Here is a 17,831-nt window from a genome sequence, read left to right as displayed (position 1 = left end):
ACACAATAGTAAAAGGTGCCTCATCCATGGGAAGACATTGGATGGTCTTTGGATGGGGGTCCTTGTGAATCTGATTCCAACTCCCTTTTGAGTATACCACCCCACCTGCCATACCCTCAGTCTTCTTCCTGAACTCTCTTGCCTCCAAACTGGCCTCAGTGACCCTCTGATAGGTTTGGTGTCATTCCTTTTGATTGCTGCTCATTTATTCTTTGATCTATTTTTGTAAGTGTTTATTCATTGTCTTCTTTCTGCCAGGAACTGGGCTAAGCACCAGGGACAGAGAAATGAATATAACACACATTATCACTGTCCTTCTAAAATTCACCACCTGCTGCCAACAGAAATTGTATCCCTGTCAACATCCTGTTTAATCACATCTCTCACGAAGCCTTTTTTGACACCGTTCCACACTCGACTTCCTCCTGCGATGAAGCTCTTACTGTCACCCACCATTAGCAGCCGCCGTGCGAGGTGTGAAGGAATGTCTTGATCACACTTGGCTATTAGACATTTTAAGTTTTTGTGGTTAAGCCATGAAAACTCATTTTTTGTTCTTAGGTTTAAATCTTTAAGCACTATTAAGTTTTTGTCTGCCTCATCCTTAAAACTAGAAAAGCCAAAAGATTCTTTCAGCACTATTATAGAAATCACCTGATTTTCAGATTGTTCTTTGAGTCAATACTTCCCGCTTTTCAGTTGATTTTCCTCTTCAAGCTTTCCAGCCCCGTGGACTCGATCATCACAGACTCTGTCCTTGCATTTCTCAAGTCCTTCGCGCTGCCCTGTGGTAGCAGCTGCTTGGCACCTAATATTTTGCCTTCCTGAGCATTTTATTCTAGTCTACCACTCATTCACCTGTTTGACCCTCCGCTGTTTATCATGCCTGCAAGAACATGCCCGACCTAAGCTTTTAAACTGCCTTTAGCCCCAGTCTGGCCCCAAAACCAACCTTGGTTCCCCTCCCTCCGTTTCCCTGAGTGACTGTTGCCTGAAAACATCCTGTCCCGATTTCGGCAGCAGGGACATCATCAGTGACTGAAACACATTCCTATTCTGACTTTAAGCAGAATTACCAGTTAGTTCTCAGAATCAGTGGCTAGACTCAGAATTAGGCAGGAGAAGCTCAGACCAAGTCACACCGTGGAACTAATTCTGTAAACACAAGCTGCTGCCAACAGGGCAACCGATGCTGCCGCACGGACCCATGACGAAGTCGGCACACGAGGCCGCATGTCGGCTCTCCACCGGCAGAGCAAGCCACCCACCCAGCCTGCCCCGTGTGTGCTGTTTCGTCACAGTCAGGAAGGGAGCCCATCCTGGCACCTCACCAGGGAAGGGGTCAAGGCCCAGCCATTCCCGAAACTACACCTGGCACTGCTTCCAGGTCGTCAGCTCCAGGACATGGGAAGTCCAGAACCTTCCACCCAGACACAGCGAGCACGATGTTGCCTTTCCTGCTGTCCCCACTGCTTGTTCTGGGTCCTGCAGTCCCCCAGGAAACCCATCACGGTAAGTTGGGAAGCAAGGGCTGGGTATGGAGGAGAGCAGAGGGGAGGTAATGAGCAGGATAGGTGGGCTGGGAGAGGGACCCAGATAAAGCCAGGATTCCTAGTGCATAGTAGGAACGGGTGTTCAAGGCTGTCAGCTAACTCAGCTCACATGCTTCTAGAAGCGACTTAGAGAGCCTCTGGACCCATGTTAAGTAAGACTTTAAATAATTAGAATTAAAAATTCTTAGTAGGCAAATGAACAAAACTAAGACCTCAACAAGTGAAGTGACCTGTCCTAGGTCACAGCCAGGACAGGGCAGGGGCCACACAGCTGAAACTTTCTGTTCCTCCCTCCTTCCGATAGCTGGACACACATGTCTGACTCTCGGGGATAAATACGGCAACTCCAAGGAGCACTTGTAAAAGCACACCAGCATATTAAACTGGAGGACGCTTCTAGAAATGAAGCCATTCCCTCACTCCACAGTTAGTCACTACGGCAGTGGGCCTGGAAGACTAGTGACTGGGACCGAAGCCAGATGGAGGCTGGGCAGAACTAGAGCCAATTTTGGGACGAAGTAGTGAGGCATTTTCTTTTTGGGCATACAAAATTTCAGGATGATATAAGCTACATGGTGCAAGTTAGAATTTATTACATTCACAAGCTGTCAGAATATGTTTTATAACAATTGATCATATTTAGATTATTAATCACATCCTACACCAATTTAGTCAGGGTTCTTTAGAGCACAGAATGAATGGCATATATGTGCACAGAAGGAGAGGTTTCTTTTAAGGGTAAGGCTCCCAGCACTGTGGGGGCTGGAAGCCTGAAATCTGCAGGGCTGATCAGCACACTGGAGACCTAAGGGAGATGTGGTGTTGCGGCGCTAAGTCCAAAGGCAGTCTGGAGGCAGAATTCCTTCTCATCTCTGTGGCCCTCAACTGATTGCAGTAGGCCCACCTGCACTATGGAGTATAATCTGCTTCTCTTGAAGCCTACTAAAGAAATGATAACAGCAATTAGAAACTAATTAGTGAGAATAACTTCAGTCCTAGAAAGAAGAATCTGCCATATGACCTCCACATTAGTAACTCCCATGAGAGGGTTCCTAATTCATGAATGATATCATGAATTCATTATAGAGATAATTATGGAAATGCCCCACCCCTCTCTCTGTCCCCGCTCCATACCAAAATGCAGGAAGAGCTCATGCAATTCTGAGATCCATTCTGGCCTCGCCTTATGCTGATCCAATCCAGGTCATTCATTTCCTGAGGTTTCTAGTTAATTCTCCTTCCTACACTTTCTAACTGTACGTATTTGTCATGTTCAGCTAGGTAATGCTCCAGTGACAAGGACGGCTTTTAGCGGCTTCACTCAACAAATGTTTATTTCTTGCTCATGTAAATATGAATACAGATCAGTCAACTTTTTGTGCTCCCCGGGGTGACTCAAGGATCCAGGCGGTTTGCATTTTGGGACCCTCCTCTTCACCCTGTGGCCTCTACAGTCATCACCTAAATGAAGAGAGACAAAGGGTTCAAACCAGCTTGCAGGCCTCCGACCAGAAGAAAGACATCCCTTCCCCTCACATTCCCTTTTGACAGAACTTAGTCATGGTCCCAGTACACCTGCAAGGAGACAGAAATATCATCTCTGATGTGCTAAGAGACAAAACAACGTAGTAAAAAGACAACATGGTCTATGAAATATCATCCCCAGCATAGAAGTAGGGCCCATTGTCTCACGTGAGCTTCCAATAGTGTGTGGCTGACAGCGGGGTGGAGAGAGCTGGGGAGGAGGAAGCCCAGTGACCAGGCCTCCCTTCCTTGTCCTCTGCTGTGCCACGGTGGGATTCCTCTGTGTGGACCTCACATCTGAATCTTTTCTCCTCTTCTGCAGGGCCTTATTCTCTGACCTTCCATTCCATTGGAATGTCCGGGCCCGAGGCAGGCTTCCCCAGTTTTCAGGCCACTGGCTACCTCAATGACCGGGCCTTCTTCCACTATGATAGTGAAAGTGGAAAGGCTGAGCCCCGGGGCCCCTGGAGACAAGTGGAAGGAATGGAGGACTGGGAGGAAGTAAGTAAACGTCAGAAAGCCAGGGGGGACTTCTTTCTGAAGAACCTGAAAGAAATCATGGGCTATTACAAGGACAGAGGTAAGTGTGACTCATGGACTGCTGGGGTGGAAGGTCCCAGCTAAAGAGGCAGCTCTGCCATTGTGAGCGGAACGGCGTCTGCAGGCTGGACTGTCACGCCATACGAGGAGCCAGCAGCACGTTCAGGGATTCACAGGCACTTCCGCATACCCCTCCCCGCAACACACCTGTGTTTGCCCCTTCATCGTTACTTTCCCCATCCCCACTCCCAGACCTCAATCTCACATCAAGTGAAGTCAGTGTGAGCCCTTTTTACTATTTTTTTTATCCTCACCATTTTTCAGTGGCTTTGAGAGAGAAAGGAAGTGAGAGAGACGGAGGGAAAGAAAGATCGATGTGAGAGAGAAACATCGATCGGCTGACTCCTGTGCACGCCCCCACCAGGGATCGAACGCACAAGTTTACAGAATGTTGCTCCAACCAACTGAGCCACACAGGTCAAGGCAGTATCAGCCCTTAATGAGGTACATCTGACCTCTCAGCTTCACACCCCCACCTGTCTAAGGTTGATCCCACTTTAGAAGGTCTCAGACTCACCTCCATGCAAGGACGCTGGATGGGGAGTGAGCTAACCTTGGGGTCATTCTGACCCGGGTTCAGGTGCTGACTCTGCCATTCACTAGCTGTTTGACAGTGAACTTGCACTTAATTATCTGGTCCGAATCTGCAAAAACTGGAGCATTGAGTCCTGCCTCCAAGAGATTCCATAAAATTTATCTAGGCAAATTCCACGAAAGCTAGAACATAGCCTGGCTTGACTCCCATGGAGCCCCATAACCTCAGACAATGAACATGCTGAATGATTGAAAGTGCCTAGTGTGAACCATGGCTCCTGCTAGCAGCTCAGGAAGGACTGAACTGTAAACCACAAACTGTTCAAGTTCCATAAAGTCATAAAGGCCCTCCTGTTCATAACGAGGAGACTTGGGTGGAGGGGTCACCCGGACTGAGGTGTGAGGACCCAGCGCAGAGCAGAGCACAGAGACTAGTTCTCATGTTTCCCAGCCCAGCGCTCTCTCCTGAAACACACTGCCTGACCCCCAAGCCAGACAATAGCGATTGGTCTGGTGAACTGGTGACTTTAAATTATTATAGGGTGAGTGTCAAAAGATGGGTCTCTGAGTATGAAAATACCCAAGAAGTTACACAAAATATGAAAGTTTCCAAAAGGAGTCAAAGGTTCCTCAGAAGCCTGAAGGATGTGGACTGGGAAGCCCTTGTGAGGAAACAGCCTGCACTGTGCTCAGACATAGGAAAGGGAGGGGCACGGGTGTCCGGGAGGGCACTGGAACAGAGTCTGATTGATTGGAATGGAAGTGTTGATGTGAGTGACCGTGAGCACAGAGGATAAAGAGATGAGCACAAGGGTATTAGGAAATGATAAGCCCTGACATTTTCTGACCACTGACTGTGTGCTCGGCACATGTGGCACACGCCAGGATCACCATAACCCTCTAGCATAGTGCTATTGCCGGTGCCGTTTTAGGAATTGGAAAAGGGAAGCAAACCAGGTTAATGGCTGAAGTATATGCAACAGGCCAGGTAAGGGTGGAGACAGATCTAGGATTTGAGCCCAAATGGCTTGAGATCAGAGCCCGTGCCAATAGCACTCATCAGATCGGGTAAACGCCTACTGTCATAATCAGAATAAAGTGGTTTGGTCCCCCCTTCCTAAGTAGGCCAAAGACGTGTTGCTAATTGGGAAAGGGGACCAGTACGAAAGATTTGTAGTGAAAATATCAAACACCAAAATAGAGGGAAGAACTGATCAACTAATGTTGACTCAATCGGAGACATCAACACCCAGTACAACATGGAGAAAGGACAGGTTACACAATCTCTTTTAAAATACAAATAATTTTTATTTAACTGGTCAATGCACTTTGTGTGTTAGGGTCCAATTCCTGAGACCTCACACTATAGTGAAACAAAGTTCATTTAAAGAGAAGCTGCATGGGGCTAGGAGATCTGTCCACAGTCCTGAGCTCTCTTAAGTCGCCTGGCTGGGAAGAATGTATCTCATCTCAGACTGGCCTAAAACACCAAAGCATACTCAGTTTCCCTCTCTCTGCCTGCTCTATGTCTGGCTAAGAACCTAATTGACAAGATAAAAGGGATGAATGTTCAGATTACAAAACCCTTTCTTCCTATTGGGTTGTAAACTGTGCGAAAGTAAAAGTTATTAAAATAGAGTTCATGCCAAGGTGACAGATTTCTGGGGTGTCTGGGTGGACGCAGGGAATCACATCATGCAGGAAAAGATTGGTTGTGAACTCCGAAATAACAGCTACTGCAGGGCGTTCTGGATCATTGCCTACGATGGTCGGGACTATATCGAGTTTAACACGGAAATCCCAGCTTGGATCGCCCTTCATCCAGTAGCTCTGAAAACCAAGTTAAAGTGGGAGACAGAAGGCTCTGTGCAGCGGGCCAAGGCCTACCTGGAAGAGGAGTGCCCCCGGATGCTGCAGAATTACCTGCAATACAGCAAGACATTCCTGGACCGTCAAGGTACCTACCCAGTGCTCTCTATGTCCTGCCCCCCTGCACTGAGCTGAGAAATACCAAGGTGATCCCAGGCTGGGACCTCAGAGGGCCTTTCAGGCAAATCCTGGAGTCATGTCTCTCTATGATATGCCTCCTGGCCTCACTGTGGTGTGTAAAATGCCTGCCCAGGAAGGATGAAGATGAGTAAGAATGAGCAGGATTGATTGTCACAGGCTGAGACTAGAGTGAAAAGTAATGAGAAAGACGGTCCTGTGGAGGGAGGAGGGACGGGTCCCAATGGCAGAGCAGCAGGCAGATGAAGGGGCAGGGCTCGGACAGTGGGTGACAGGCCCCACAAAGCCCACAGTTGCTTTGCATCAGAAGTCGGTACACAGTGGGAGGAAAGGGTGGACTGCTGGGAGGCAAGAAAGGGGCCACAGACATTCCATTATCCCACAGGGAAAGCTCATGGAAAGCCTCAGCCTCCTTGTTCTTCCCAAAGGTTCCTGGAGGAGGCTCTGAGCAGGGAAAGGTCGCCTCACTCCCTCACTCCATGCTGTCTCTCTCCACAGATGCTCCCTCTGTGTCATTCACCAGCCAGGTGGGCCCAGGAAACCTCAAGACCCTCAAGTGCCTGGCCTACAACTTCTACCCACAACCAGTCAGTATGTACTGGACTCAGGCAGGCAGCGCAGTGGAGACTGACGAATGGGGAGCCATCGTTCCTAGTGAAGATGGCACTTACCACTCCTGGGTGACAGTGAAAGTCCCCTCTTCAGACACAGGCCCCTACTCCTGCCACGTGCAACACAGCAGCCTGGCCCAGCCCCTCATCGTCCCATGGAATGAGGGGCAGGAAGCAGGGGCTGTAGGTACCTCCTAGTATGGAGACCAGGAGGCACCTGTCCTTTGGGACAGGACAGAGGCGAGCTCTAGAATGACTGCCCTCTCCATCAGCGGGTCCCAGAGAAGCAGTGAAGGGGACAGACAGGTGGTGATTTGGAGACACGAGGCTTGAATGCTGGGCACTGCGCTGACTCACTGCTACATTCCCCCTCAGAACCCATTATCTAGTCTCTGAATTGTATCAGCACTAATCTACACTAATCAACTGGCCTATATGCAAATAAATCAGACTGTTCAACTGTTAAATGCTGCAGAAACGTCAGCAGAGGTTGTCATTCATCCTGCCCCCAAGCATTTCAATCACGTGAAATTCTTGGTATGCACTGGAAGCAGCGTGTCCTGGCCATCTTGACCAGGGGTCCCCACTCTAGTGTGGCCTGGCCACCAGGTACCATGAGCATTGTTCAGGTGCTCACTGCTGAGGTGCCCTCTGCTCAGAAGGTCATACAACTCTGCCACCTCTTCAATCCCATCCAAAGCCTACTGTCTACCTCAGATTCCCCAGCGTCTGCTTGCCCCCCCCGTGAGACTGCCCTCCACTCCAGCTACCCCACCAGTCCCACACCACCGTGACCTTGGGACCACACACAACCATAGCTTCTCTGGGAGGTTTCATCCCTCCAGGATGCACTCCCAGGGAAGTAAGAATCACCCTGATGTTCTTGGACTTCTTCCAAATAATTTTGATTGTGTGTGTGTTTGACTGTCACCTACTGCCATGCACAGGTCTAAGCCAAACAAAACAAAACAAAAACAAAAATAAGAACACCAGAGCAGAACTCATAGATGTGACCCTTTTGCCTTTGCAGCCCCTGCAATCTTGCAGAGTTGTGTCCACCAAATTTTTTGAGGACAAGCAACAGACACTGGCTGCTAACTTTAGCCCAGCATCGCCCCCCCCAGAAAAGGTCTTTATTGGTAAAATTTTAAGTAGCTCACGATTAAAAGGAACAGCTGAAGAACCATCTCTCAGGGGGCCAACAATAAACAGTTGGGACATATTGGGGCGAGGGGGAAGCCACAATAGCTCTAAAAGGAATAAAGTGCCTAGGAATGAATGGACATTTCCCTAGAGGTTGATCAGGCTTCAGTGCCCCAATTTAGAGAGCTTATTGTTGGCAACCGAGTCACCTACCTGTGGCCTGGAGTCTGGTGTTTGCCACTTCTCTGTAGGGACCTGGGTTAGAGGCTCACGCAGTGCTCCTGACTCCAGCTCTCACTCATCTCTCACCTCCCATCCAGCCTTCATCCTTCTCAGCAGAGCCCAGAAGAACAGCCTCTGCAGAGGGACCACCTAGTTTGGCACCAGGAGCACTGCAAAGAGTCTTGAGTGGTGACTGCAGACAACACAGGACACAGCATTAGGCGAGGGACTGAACCCAGGAGGGCAAGTGTTGTTTGACAGTCTGTATGACGAGAAGTCAGACTTTGCACCCCCCAAGAGAAGGGAGGTATTTTCTCTGGAAAGATCTAGTGAAGGTCCCTGCTCCAAATTCAGCGACAACAGGCATGGATGTGGATGTCACCTGGAGATGAGTTGCCAGGTAGGAAACGGAAAGGAAATGAAAGTCTACCTACTGGAGAGTGGTAGACTTTCCACCCGCCCCTCTTCTCCTGACCTTCATTTACTCTCCATCTTCAGACAGTGATTCCCGGGGCCACACGTCTCCTCGAGTTTAGCTTTTTAAGTGAATTTTGTGCTTCCTTTCTTTACTCTCACTGTGGTTTAAGGAGTGGTTTTTCAAGAGAACGGAAGTGAAAACGTCCTTACCTCACTCTCCTCCAAGCAGGAGTCTAGGTTTCTTTTCACACTGGGAGCCATCGCCGGCCCATTGAGGACGGCAGCTGGGCCGTGTTCAGCCTGTACCTCCTGCTGCACTTGCAGAGTTTCTCACATTTGTTTTTCACTTTACCTGTCCATATCTGCCTGCTCCCAAGCCTGAATTTCGTTTTTGGTTCCTACATGTAAGATGTATATCTTATTGTGTTTTTAAAGTGCTTGATGTCTTCCAAATTTTTCATTTTTTTAAAGATATTATTTATTTATTTTAAGAGAGTGGGGAGGAGAGGGAGAAAGAAAGGGAGAGAAACATTGATGTGTAAGAGATACAGCTATCAGTTGTCTTTCACACGCCCCCAGGTGGGGACCTGGCCTGCTACCCAGGCATGTGCCCTGACTGGGAATTGAACCAGCAACTTTTTGGTTTATAGGCCAGCACTCAATCCAATGAGCTGCACCAGCCAGGGCTCATCTTTTTTTTAACAAAAAAAATCTTCTCAGAGCTGAGAGCTTTCTGAGATGCCATGCCAGCTAACACTCTTTAAGGAATTTGTGACATTTTAAAAGGACCATATTTCTTTTCTCTTGACCACCCTTGAATGGGGACAGATATTTCAAGAGACTGCTAATCACCATAGTGTGCCTCTTCCCACTACCTGTCCTGGGAGGTGACCCTAAAAGGGTGTGGTGGCTAGGCCCTAGGTGAACAGAGACGCCCCATGGATGCTTACCCAGTAGAGAATCTTGTACTTCTTGCACAAGCAAGAGAGTCAGATCAATTTTTCAGTTCTTGCTCAGCTACCGTAGGACAATTTGTGTGCAATTTCAGGAAGCCCCACCCCAGGAGGATCCCCTTGCCACATTGTCTCCTTTTTAACAATTCCTCAGTCGCTTTAGGAGAGCATGTGGCTCTGTATCAGGGGCCCCTCTGCAAACAGCTCACTAGCCCCCGAGGGTACACAGACAGGTCTGTGTTTCCATATAGCTGGCTTCTCTTTATTCTGTGTTTTATATAATGCATGAAAAATTATCATTTTTCATATTTATTTTTCTTTATTTTTCTCAGTACCTTTTCTCCCCCCTATACACTCTTTCACCTGACTCCACCCCCCTCTGCGTGCAATCACCACACTGTGGTCTGTGTCCATGAGTTCTCTCTCCTTTTTTCCTTTTTTCCTCAATCCTTCCACCCCCCACCCCACCATCAGAGTTGCCAGCGTGCTCTTTATCTATGAGTCTCTCTGTTTCGCTTGTCAGTTCAGTTTGGCCATTACGTTCCACCAATGAGTGAGATGATGTGACACTTGTCTTTCTCTGACCGGCTTATTTCACTCACCATGACATTCTCCAGTCCATCCATGCAAAAAAAAGAAGTTACCTTGAAAGAAAAAAGTAAAGGAATAAATAATTTCTAAAACTTAAGGGAAAAAAATTGTCTTGGCAAAGGAGTATATGGTACCAAAGGCTAAGAAATGTTGAAGTAGAGGGATGGGATATGCAGAGAATAGAGGCTGTGAGAAAAAAGATACAATAGTGGAATGTGTTTCATTCATTAGAAGATATTGCATGTTCATTGGGGGGGGGACTCCAGAATTTGACTCTAATATCCCTTTTGAATATACATCACCCCCTCGGCCCATCCCCTCGATCTTCCTCCTGAACTCCATCTCCTCTAAATTGGCCTCAGGGGATCTCTGATGTTGTCCACTTTGGTCTTTGCTCATTTATCCATTGATCTATTGTTGTAAGTGCTTGTTCGTGGTCTTCCTTCTGCCGGGCACTAGGCTGAGCACAAGGGACAGAGAAATGAACGCAGCACACACTCTCGCTGTCCTTATGAAGTCTCCCACCTGTGCCAACGGAAGTCCCACTGCTGTTCCTCGTCCTGCTCAACCACAGCAGCTCCCATGAAGCTGTCCCCAGTGCCGTTAAGCACTCAAACTCCTTCTGCGATGAAGCTCATGTGCACACCCACCTTTAGTACTAATTACAAGATTTCTAGAAAAGTCTTGATTATACATGGTTGTTAAACCTTTTAGACTGTTGTGATTAACTTTATTTTTGTTCCTAGCTCTTAATCATTAGGCTTATTAAGTAGTTTCATCTGTTTTACCCTTGCAACAAGAAGAGACAAAGTATTCTTTCTGCACTATCATAGAAATTGCCTGGTATTAATTCTGTGCTTCAAATCAATAACTTCTGACTTTCAGTTTATTGTCTTTTTCTTTAATCTTTCCAGCAGTTACAGACTCACACATCCCAGATTTAGTCCTTGAATTTTCAAGTCCTTCACACAGTCTTGTAAGTAGCAGCCTGGCAGGAACAAACATTTTGCCTTCAATGAGCATTACGTTTTAGTGGACGACAAGACATAACTAAATCAGCTGTTTGACCCTCCACTGCATTTCAAGGCCTGTATGGACCTCCCCAAGATATCTGTATTTTTACTGCCTTCAGCTCCTCTATGGCCACACAACCAAGATGTGTTCCCATCCCTCCATTTCCCTGAGCAACTCCTGCTTAAAAACAGTCCTTTCCCAATTGCAGTAGTAGCAGCCACATCTTGAGTTAGTTGCTGAAACAGATTCCTATTCTGACTTTAAGCACAAAATAAATTCATTTACCCATGCTTCTAGAATCAGTGGAGAGACTTGAATACCCAGACTTGGAATTGGGCGGGAGGAGAACAGGCCACATCACACCGTGGAACTCCTTTGGTAATCACACGCTACTGCCAACAGAAGGAATGACTGACACGATGGAACGATGACAAGGCCCCCGTCCTCAGATCACCTGTCTCAGCTCTCCGTTGGCAGACCGTCTGTGGACTCACTGAACACAGCATCCGCCTGGCTGGCCTCTGTATCCTGTTTTCTCACTGTCAGGAGAGGAGCCTCCCTTGGCATTCCCACTGGCCTGTGCCCTCTCCTCTCCTGGGTGGGACTCAAAGCCCAGCCATTCCCAAAGCTGCACCTGGCTATCTCCAAGTAGTATGTTCCAAGCTCCTGGACCTAAGGAAGTCCAGAACTTTCCAGCCAGGAGCCGTAAGCTCAGTGGTGCCTGTCCTGCCATTCCTACTGCTCCTTCAGCATCCTGCAGTCCCCTGGAGACCCGAACTGCTGAGTGTGGAAGCAAGGGCTGAGTATGGAGAAACACGGAGGGGCGGTGATGAATGGGACTGATGGGAGAAGAGCCCTGATGAAGCTGGAATTCTCAGTGCACAGTAGGAATGGGCGTTCGAGGTTCTTAACTAACTCAGCTCACACTCTTCTAGAAGCATTCAGGGAGCCTCTGGACTCATGCTAAAGCAGAAATTAAAGAATCAGAATTTTAAAAACCCTTATTGTACAGATGAACAAAGCCAAGACCCAGAGGTGCAAGAGAACTTTTCTGTGGACAGAAAAGGGGCCACATAGGTGGAACTTTTTGTTCCTTCCCTCCTTCTAAAGTCTGGATGTACCTGTCTGACCCTCAGGGAGAGAGACAGCAACCCCAAGGGACAGATGTGAAAGCAGGTTAACTGGAGGGGTGATTCTAGAAGGAAACCTGTTCCCTCACTCCATAGTGGGCCTGAAAGGAAACTTTCAGGTGAGCAAGGTGAAAGCCTGCTGGAGCTTGGGAAGAACCAGAGTCAATTCTCACACAGGGAAATGAGGCTGTTTATTTTGGCACACAAAATCTCAGGAGGAAGAAATGTAAGCTAGACTGTGCAAGTTTAGAATTCACTACATTCACAAACTGTCAGATCATGTATTTTATGTTGTGTAACTATGGATCACATTTGGAAGGCTAATCACATCCTGCTTGGGATTACTCCACATTCAACCCTCCAAGCTTAGCTCCTATAGGAAATCATTCTCAGCCTTCATTCAGAATGCTGAGCCGACTCTCTTACCTTTCTCGAAAGCCTAAATTTAAGGACTATACTTTTTTATTGTGGTATGATACTTCAATCCAATTTCAAAATCAAAGCTGAGAAATAGCTTCTTTAGTCTATTTAGTGAAATCCGCATTCCCCTCCTCTAGGGCAAAGTAATGTCCTGTCTGAACATCAGGAGGTCTGCAGGGAACAAAATGCAGTCAAGAGGCCACAATGTAGCAATTGATGTTTCTAAGCAGTACGGCCCTGGGAAAAATAAATAAAATACATGTCAGGAGAAAAATCTCAGATCAGTGGGGAAACCCAGAGTCCACATGAATGGGCCAGGGCCACCTCAGATTGCAATGTGAGCCTGCGCCTCACCTATGACAGGAGGGCTGGGGCCTGCCTGGCTGAAAGAAAGGAACCCTCAGAAGACCAGGTTCTGGCCAGGTGTAGGGGAGAAGGGGAGGGCACAGGACCACTTACATACCCAGAGAAACTTCCTAGAGGGATTCAGATTTCCTGAGGAGGAGTGAGAGCCTAAGACACTTTCCAGGAAGAGATAGAAATGTTGTTGCTCAGCAGGACGGTGTGAGGCACCTGAGAGGGGAAAATCACAAACAATGTCCCGACAGGGATCCCACCTGAATTTGGGATCCAGCCATAGGCATCGACTGGTCACATCAGGGCAGATGCAGGAGTCTGAGAATCAAATGTGAGTGCATCCATGGTCACCTTCTGCCCGACCAGCTAAAATCGCCAAGAGATTCCTCTGCAGGCAGGACCACGTTCACCTGCAATTTCAGGATGCCACGCCCCGGGAAGGCCTCGTCACCACAAATCATCTTCCTCTCAACAATTTCAGTCACTTGAAAGTAGCATGTTGTCCTGTCAAGGGGGAGGAGGGACTGCAACAGCCCGTTGGCCCTAGAAATGGGTCACTAGAAAAGATGTGTGTTTCCAGGTAACTGGTTTCCTCTCTATCCTACATGTTTTCATTTACACATTTAAAATTATTCTGAAATAAAGTAAATAAATGAATTAATTAGTCAAGTAATTGATAACTTATAAAAATATTTAAAATAAAATGTATTTTGAGAATAACTGTCAAGGGGGTAGATGCACTAAAGGCTAAAAAGGGCTGACCCAATGGATGGGGTATGCAGGAAGGCAGCCAGTGACAGAGAAGACTCAAGAGTGAAATGTGCCTTATTCACGGGAAGGCACGGGATGCTCATTGGATGAGGGCTCTACAGGTTGCACCTCCAATTTCCTTTTTTATGTTATCGCCCCACCTTCCCTACCCCTCAATCTTTTACTTGAGCTCTGTTTCCACCTAATTGTCCTCAGGGACCCTCAGATAGATCTGGTATCGTCTCTTTTTCATCTCTGCTCATGTGTCCACTCGCCTGTTTTTATAAGTGCTTATTGATTGTCTCCTTTCTGCCAGGCACTGGGCTAAGTACAAGGGACAGAAAAACGAACATGGCAAACACCATCACTGTCCTTCTAACATCTGCCCCTCTTGCCAACAGAAATTCTATCCCTGCTCAACATCCTGTTCAACCACACCTCTCATGAGGCCTTACCTGAAGCCCGCCGCACTTGAGTTCCCTCTCCAGGGAAGCTTCTGTAGGCACCCACCGTTAGCAGCGATCGTACAAGATTTGTAGGAATGTCTTGATCACACTTGGCCATTATACGTTTGAGGCTTTTATGGTTGAGCTCTTTTTTAATTTTTTTTACATTATATTTTATTGATTATGCTATTACAGTTGTCCTGATTTTTCCCCCTTTGTCCCCTTCCACCCAGCACCCTCAACTCCCTCAGGCAATCCCCCTACCATTGTTATGTCCATGGGTCATGTGTATAAGGTCTTTGGCTGCTCTATTTCCTATACTGTACTTTACATCCCCATGGCTATTCTGTAACTACCTACTTATACTTCTTACTCCCCTCACCTCTTCACCCATTCCCCCACACCCCCCTCCCTTCTGGCAACCATCAAAATGCTCTCTGTATCCATGATTCTGTCTCTGTTCTTCTTGTTTGCTTAGTTTGTTGTTTAGATCCAATTGTTGAGAGATATGTATTTTTGCCATTTTATGTTCATAGTTTTGATCTTCTTTGTCTTAAATAAGTCCCCTTAACATTTCGTATGATAATGGTTTGGTGATGATGAACTCCTTTAGTATTTTCTTTTCTGGGAAGCTCTTTATCTGCCCTTCCATTCTAAGTGATAGCTTGGCTAGGTAGAGCACTCTTAACTCTAGGTCCCTCCTTTTCATGACTTTGAATATTTTGTGCCAATCCCTCCTAGCCTGCAAAGTTTCTTTAGAGAAATCAGCTGACAGTCCTATGGGAACTCCCTTGTAGGTAACTAGCTTCTTGTCTCTTGCCACTTTTAAGATTCTTTAACTTTTGGCATTTTAATTATGCTGTATCTTGGAGTGGGCCACTTTGCATTCATCTTGTTTGTGATTCTGTGCTTCCTGGACTTCTGTGTCTATTTCCTTCACCAAATTAGGGGAGTTTTCTTTCACTGTATTCTCAAATAGATTTCCAATTTCTTGCTCTATCTTTTCTCCTTCTGGCACTCCTGTGATGCAAATGTTGGACCTCTTGAAGTTGTCCCAGAGGCTGCTTACACTAACCTCATTATTTTTTTTATTATTTTTTCTTCTTCTTGTCCTGATTTGTTGGTTTCTATTTGCTTCCTTATGTTCCACATCATTGAATTGATTGTTGGCTTCATCCACTCTACTGTTGTTTCCCTGTAAATTGTTCTTTATTTCACTTAGTGTATCCTTCAGTTCTGACTGGACCTTTTTTATGCTGCTGAGGTCCTCCCTAAGTTCCTTGAGCATCCTGATAACCAGTGTTTTGAACTCTGCATCTGATACATTGCTTATCTCCATTTCCCTGAGCTGTTTTTCTGGAGTTTTAATCTGTTCTTTCACTGGGACCATGTTTCTTTGTCTCCTTGTTTGGCAGCCTCCCTGTGTTTGTTTCTATGTATTAGGGAGAGCTGCTTTGACTCTGTGTCTTGGTAGCATGGCCTAATGAAGTAGGTGTCCTGTAGGGTCCAGTGGCACGACCTCCCCTATCACCCAAGCTGGGCACCCATCGTGTGGGCTGTAGTTGAACCTTGGTTGCTCTTTACAGAACAATGGGAGGGATGTACCCAGGCCAGTCAGCTGTAAGGACTGGCCGTGACCAGACTACCAATTTCTGCCCTCCGTGGACGATCAGCTGTGCAGGGGCAGGTGATGGTGCTATGACGCGGGCTGCAGCTGTCCACTAGGTGTGCTGGGTGGGGTTTCTTGAGTGGTGCAGGCCCAGGTAGTCCCAACCTGTGTTGTTCCAGGGGCTACCCTCCTGAGCTGTAAAGCAATCTGAGATGGCTGCTACTTGTGCTGGGCTTGGAGATTCCCAGGTGAAGCCAAGCTGTGACTCTAATTTGGCTGCCTTTAGGGCTCACTGAAGCCTGCTGTTACTTGTTGGATAGAATTTAGGAGCCAAGACCAGCCATTCTTATGGAAAAGCAGCTTTCGTGGGCCCGTAAGCTGGGTGGAGTAGAGTCTCTGTGGATCTCCAAGGTGGGTTACACAGTGTTAGCCAGGTTGATGGAGTCTCAGATACTGTACCAGCCCACCGGCTCTGTGCGGGGAGCTCTCAGCAAAGGGACAATGGCCTCTGCTTGCCCTGATACCAGACTTTCAGTCTCTCCCTGTGTACCACTGGTGCCCGTCAACCTGCCACCCCCATGCTGGAGCTCAGAGGGAGTGAATCTGAGTAGGTGATTCCGAAGGTAGGTTCTTTAAGAGGAACTGCGTGGGGCTCCAGAAGTTTCTTCCACCCATCTCCCCTTGTTTTTGCAGCCAGAAATTGGGAGGACTTATCTTCCTGGCACTGGAATACTGGGCTGGGGTTCTGGTGTGGATCTGGGACTCCTTGCTCCCAAGATATCCATTCCAAATATTTATCCACCGCACATGGATGTGTGACAAGCCTGTTCCACATCTTTGCACCTCCTATCAGTCTGGATGATTGTGGTTTCTCTAATTCCATAGTTGTCAGACTTTGATTCAACTCGATTTCTGGTGCTTCTGAGTGATGGTTGTTCTAAAATTTAGTTGTTATTTTGATGTGGTTGTGTGAAGAGGCCAGCCATGTCTGTCTATGCCGCCATCTTGACCCGAAGTCCATGAATGAATTCTGAAACCTTGTTTTTTTGTTCTTAGGTTTTAATCATTAGGCATTATTATGGTTACATCTGTTTCATCCTTGCAAATAGAAGAAAAAAAGAATTCTTCTGCTCTATCATAGAAATTGCCTGGTGTTCAGACTGTGCTTTGATTTGGTAATTTTTGCTTTTGAGTTGACTGTCTTTTTTTTTTAAACTTTCCAGCACTTATAAACTGAACCATCCCAAACCTTTTTCTTGAAGTCTCCAGGTCCTTCACATTGTTCTGTGGTAGAAGCCTCTTGGGACCTAAACATTTGACTTCACTGAACATTTTATTCTAGTTGAAAAAAAAGATGACTCAGTCAGCTGTTTGACCCTCCACTGCTGATCACAGCCTGCAAGAATGTGCCCAAGATATCTGTATTTTTACTGCCTTTGTCTCCCGTGTGGTCCCATAACCAGGACTGGTTCTCCTTCCTCTATTTCCCCAAGCGACAGTTGCTTAAAAACAGTCCTTTCCCAAGCTCAGTAGCAGTCACATCTTAAACCAGTTGCTGAAACAGATTCCTATTCTGACTATAAGCACAAAATAAATTCATTTACCCATGCTTCTAGAATCAGTGGAGAGACTTGAATACCCAGACTTGGAATTGGGTGGGAGGAGAACAGGCCACATCACACCGTGGAACTCCTTTGGTAATCACATGCTACTGCCAACAGAAGGAATGACTGACACGATGGAATGATGACAAGGCCCCCGTCCTCAGATCACCTGTCTCAGCTCTCTGTTGGCAGACCATCTGTGGACTCACTGAACACAGCATCCGCCTGGCTGGCCTCTGTATCCTGTTTTCTCACTGTCAGGAGAGGAGCCTCTCTTGGCACTCCCACTGGCCTGTGCCCTCTCCTCTCCTGGGTGGGACTCAAAGCCCAGCCATTCCCAAAACTA

The 17,831-nt window shown here is 47.1% G+C and overlaps 1 protein-coding gene across 3 annotated transcripts; it reads left to right on the top strand.

The window, feature by feature from the left end:
• Positions 1-1,387: 1,387 nt before the first annotated feature.
• LOC112314820 (zinc-alpha-2-glycoprotein) lies at positions 1,388-7,296 on the top strand. 3 transcript variants are annotated; one of them, XM_045204429.2, is made up of 4 exons: positions 1,388-1,512; positions 3,400-3,657; positions 6,040-6,168; positions 6,717-7,296. In XM_045204429.2, exons 1-4 carry the CDS (start codon positions 1,446-1,448, stop codon positions 7,025-7,027), a joined length of 765 nt encoding a protein of 254 aa, XP_045060364.2. In that variant the 5' UTR covers positions 1,388-1,445; the 3' UTR covers positions 7,028-7,296. The 3 variants fall into 3 exon arrangements, with proteins under 3 accessions (XP_045060364.2, XP_045060363.2, XP_024427129.2); XM_045204428.2 differs by having other exon boundaries at positions 6,037-6,168; XM_024571361.3 differs by having other exon boundaries at positions 5,896-6,168.
• The last annotated feature ends 10,535 nt before the right edge of the window (positions 7,297-17,831 follow it).

Source organism: Desmodus rotundus, chromosome 1 (assembly GCF_022682495.2).
Source record: "Desmodus rotundus isolate HL8 chromosome 1, HLdesRot8A.1, whole genome shotgun sequence".
Taxonomy (NCBI): domain Eukaryota; kingdom Metazoa; phylum Chordata; class Mammalia; order Chiroptera; family Phyllostomidae; genus Desmodus; species Desmodus rotundus.
This window is presented reverse-complemented; position numbering and strand designations above follow the sequence as displayed.

Coding starts and splice junctions, on each gene's coding strand:
- LOC112314820 (XM_024571361.3), top strand. CDS start 1,446: ATGTTGCCTTTCCTGCTGTCCCCACTGCTTGTTCTGGGTCCTGCAGTC. Junction 1,513..3,399: donor CCCCCAGGAAACCCATCACG/GTAAGTTGGGAA, acceptor CCTCTTCTGCAG/GGCCTTATTCTCTGACCTTC. Junction 6,169..6,716: donor GACATTCCTGGACCGTCAAG/GTACCTACCCAG, acceptor CTCTCTCCACAG/ATGCTCCCTCTGTGTCATTC.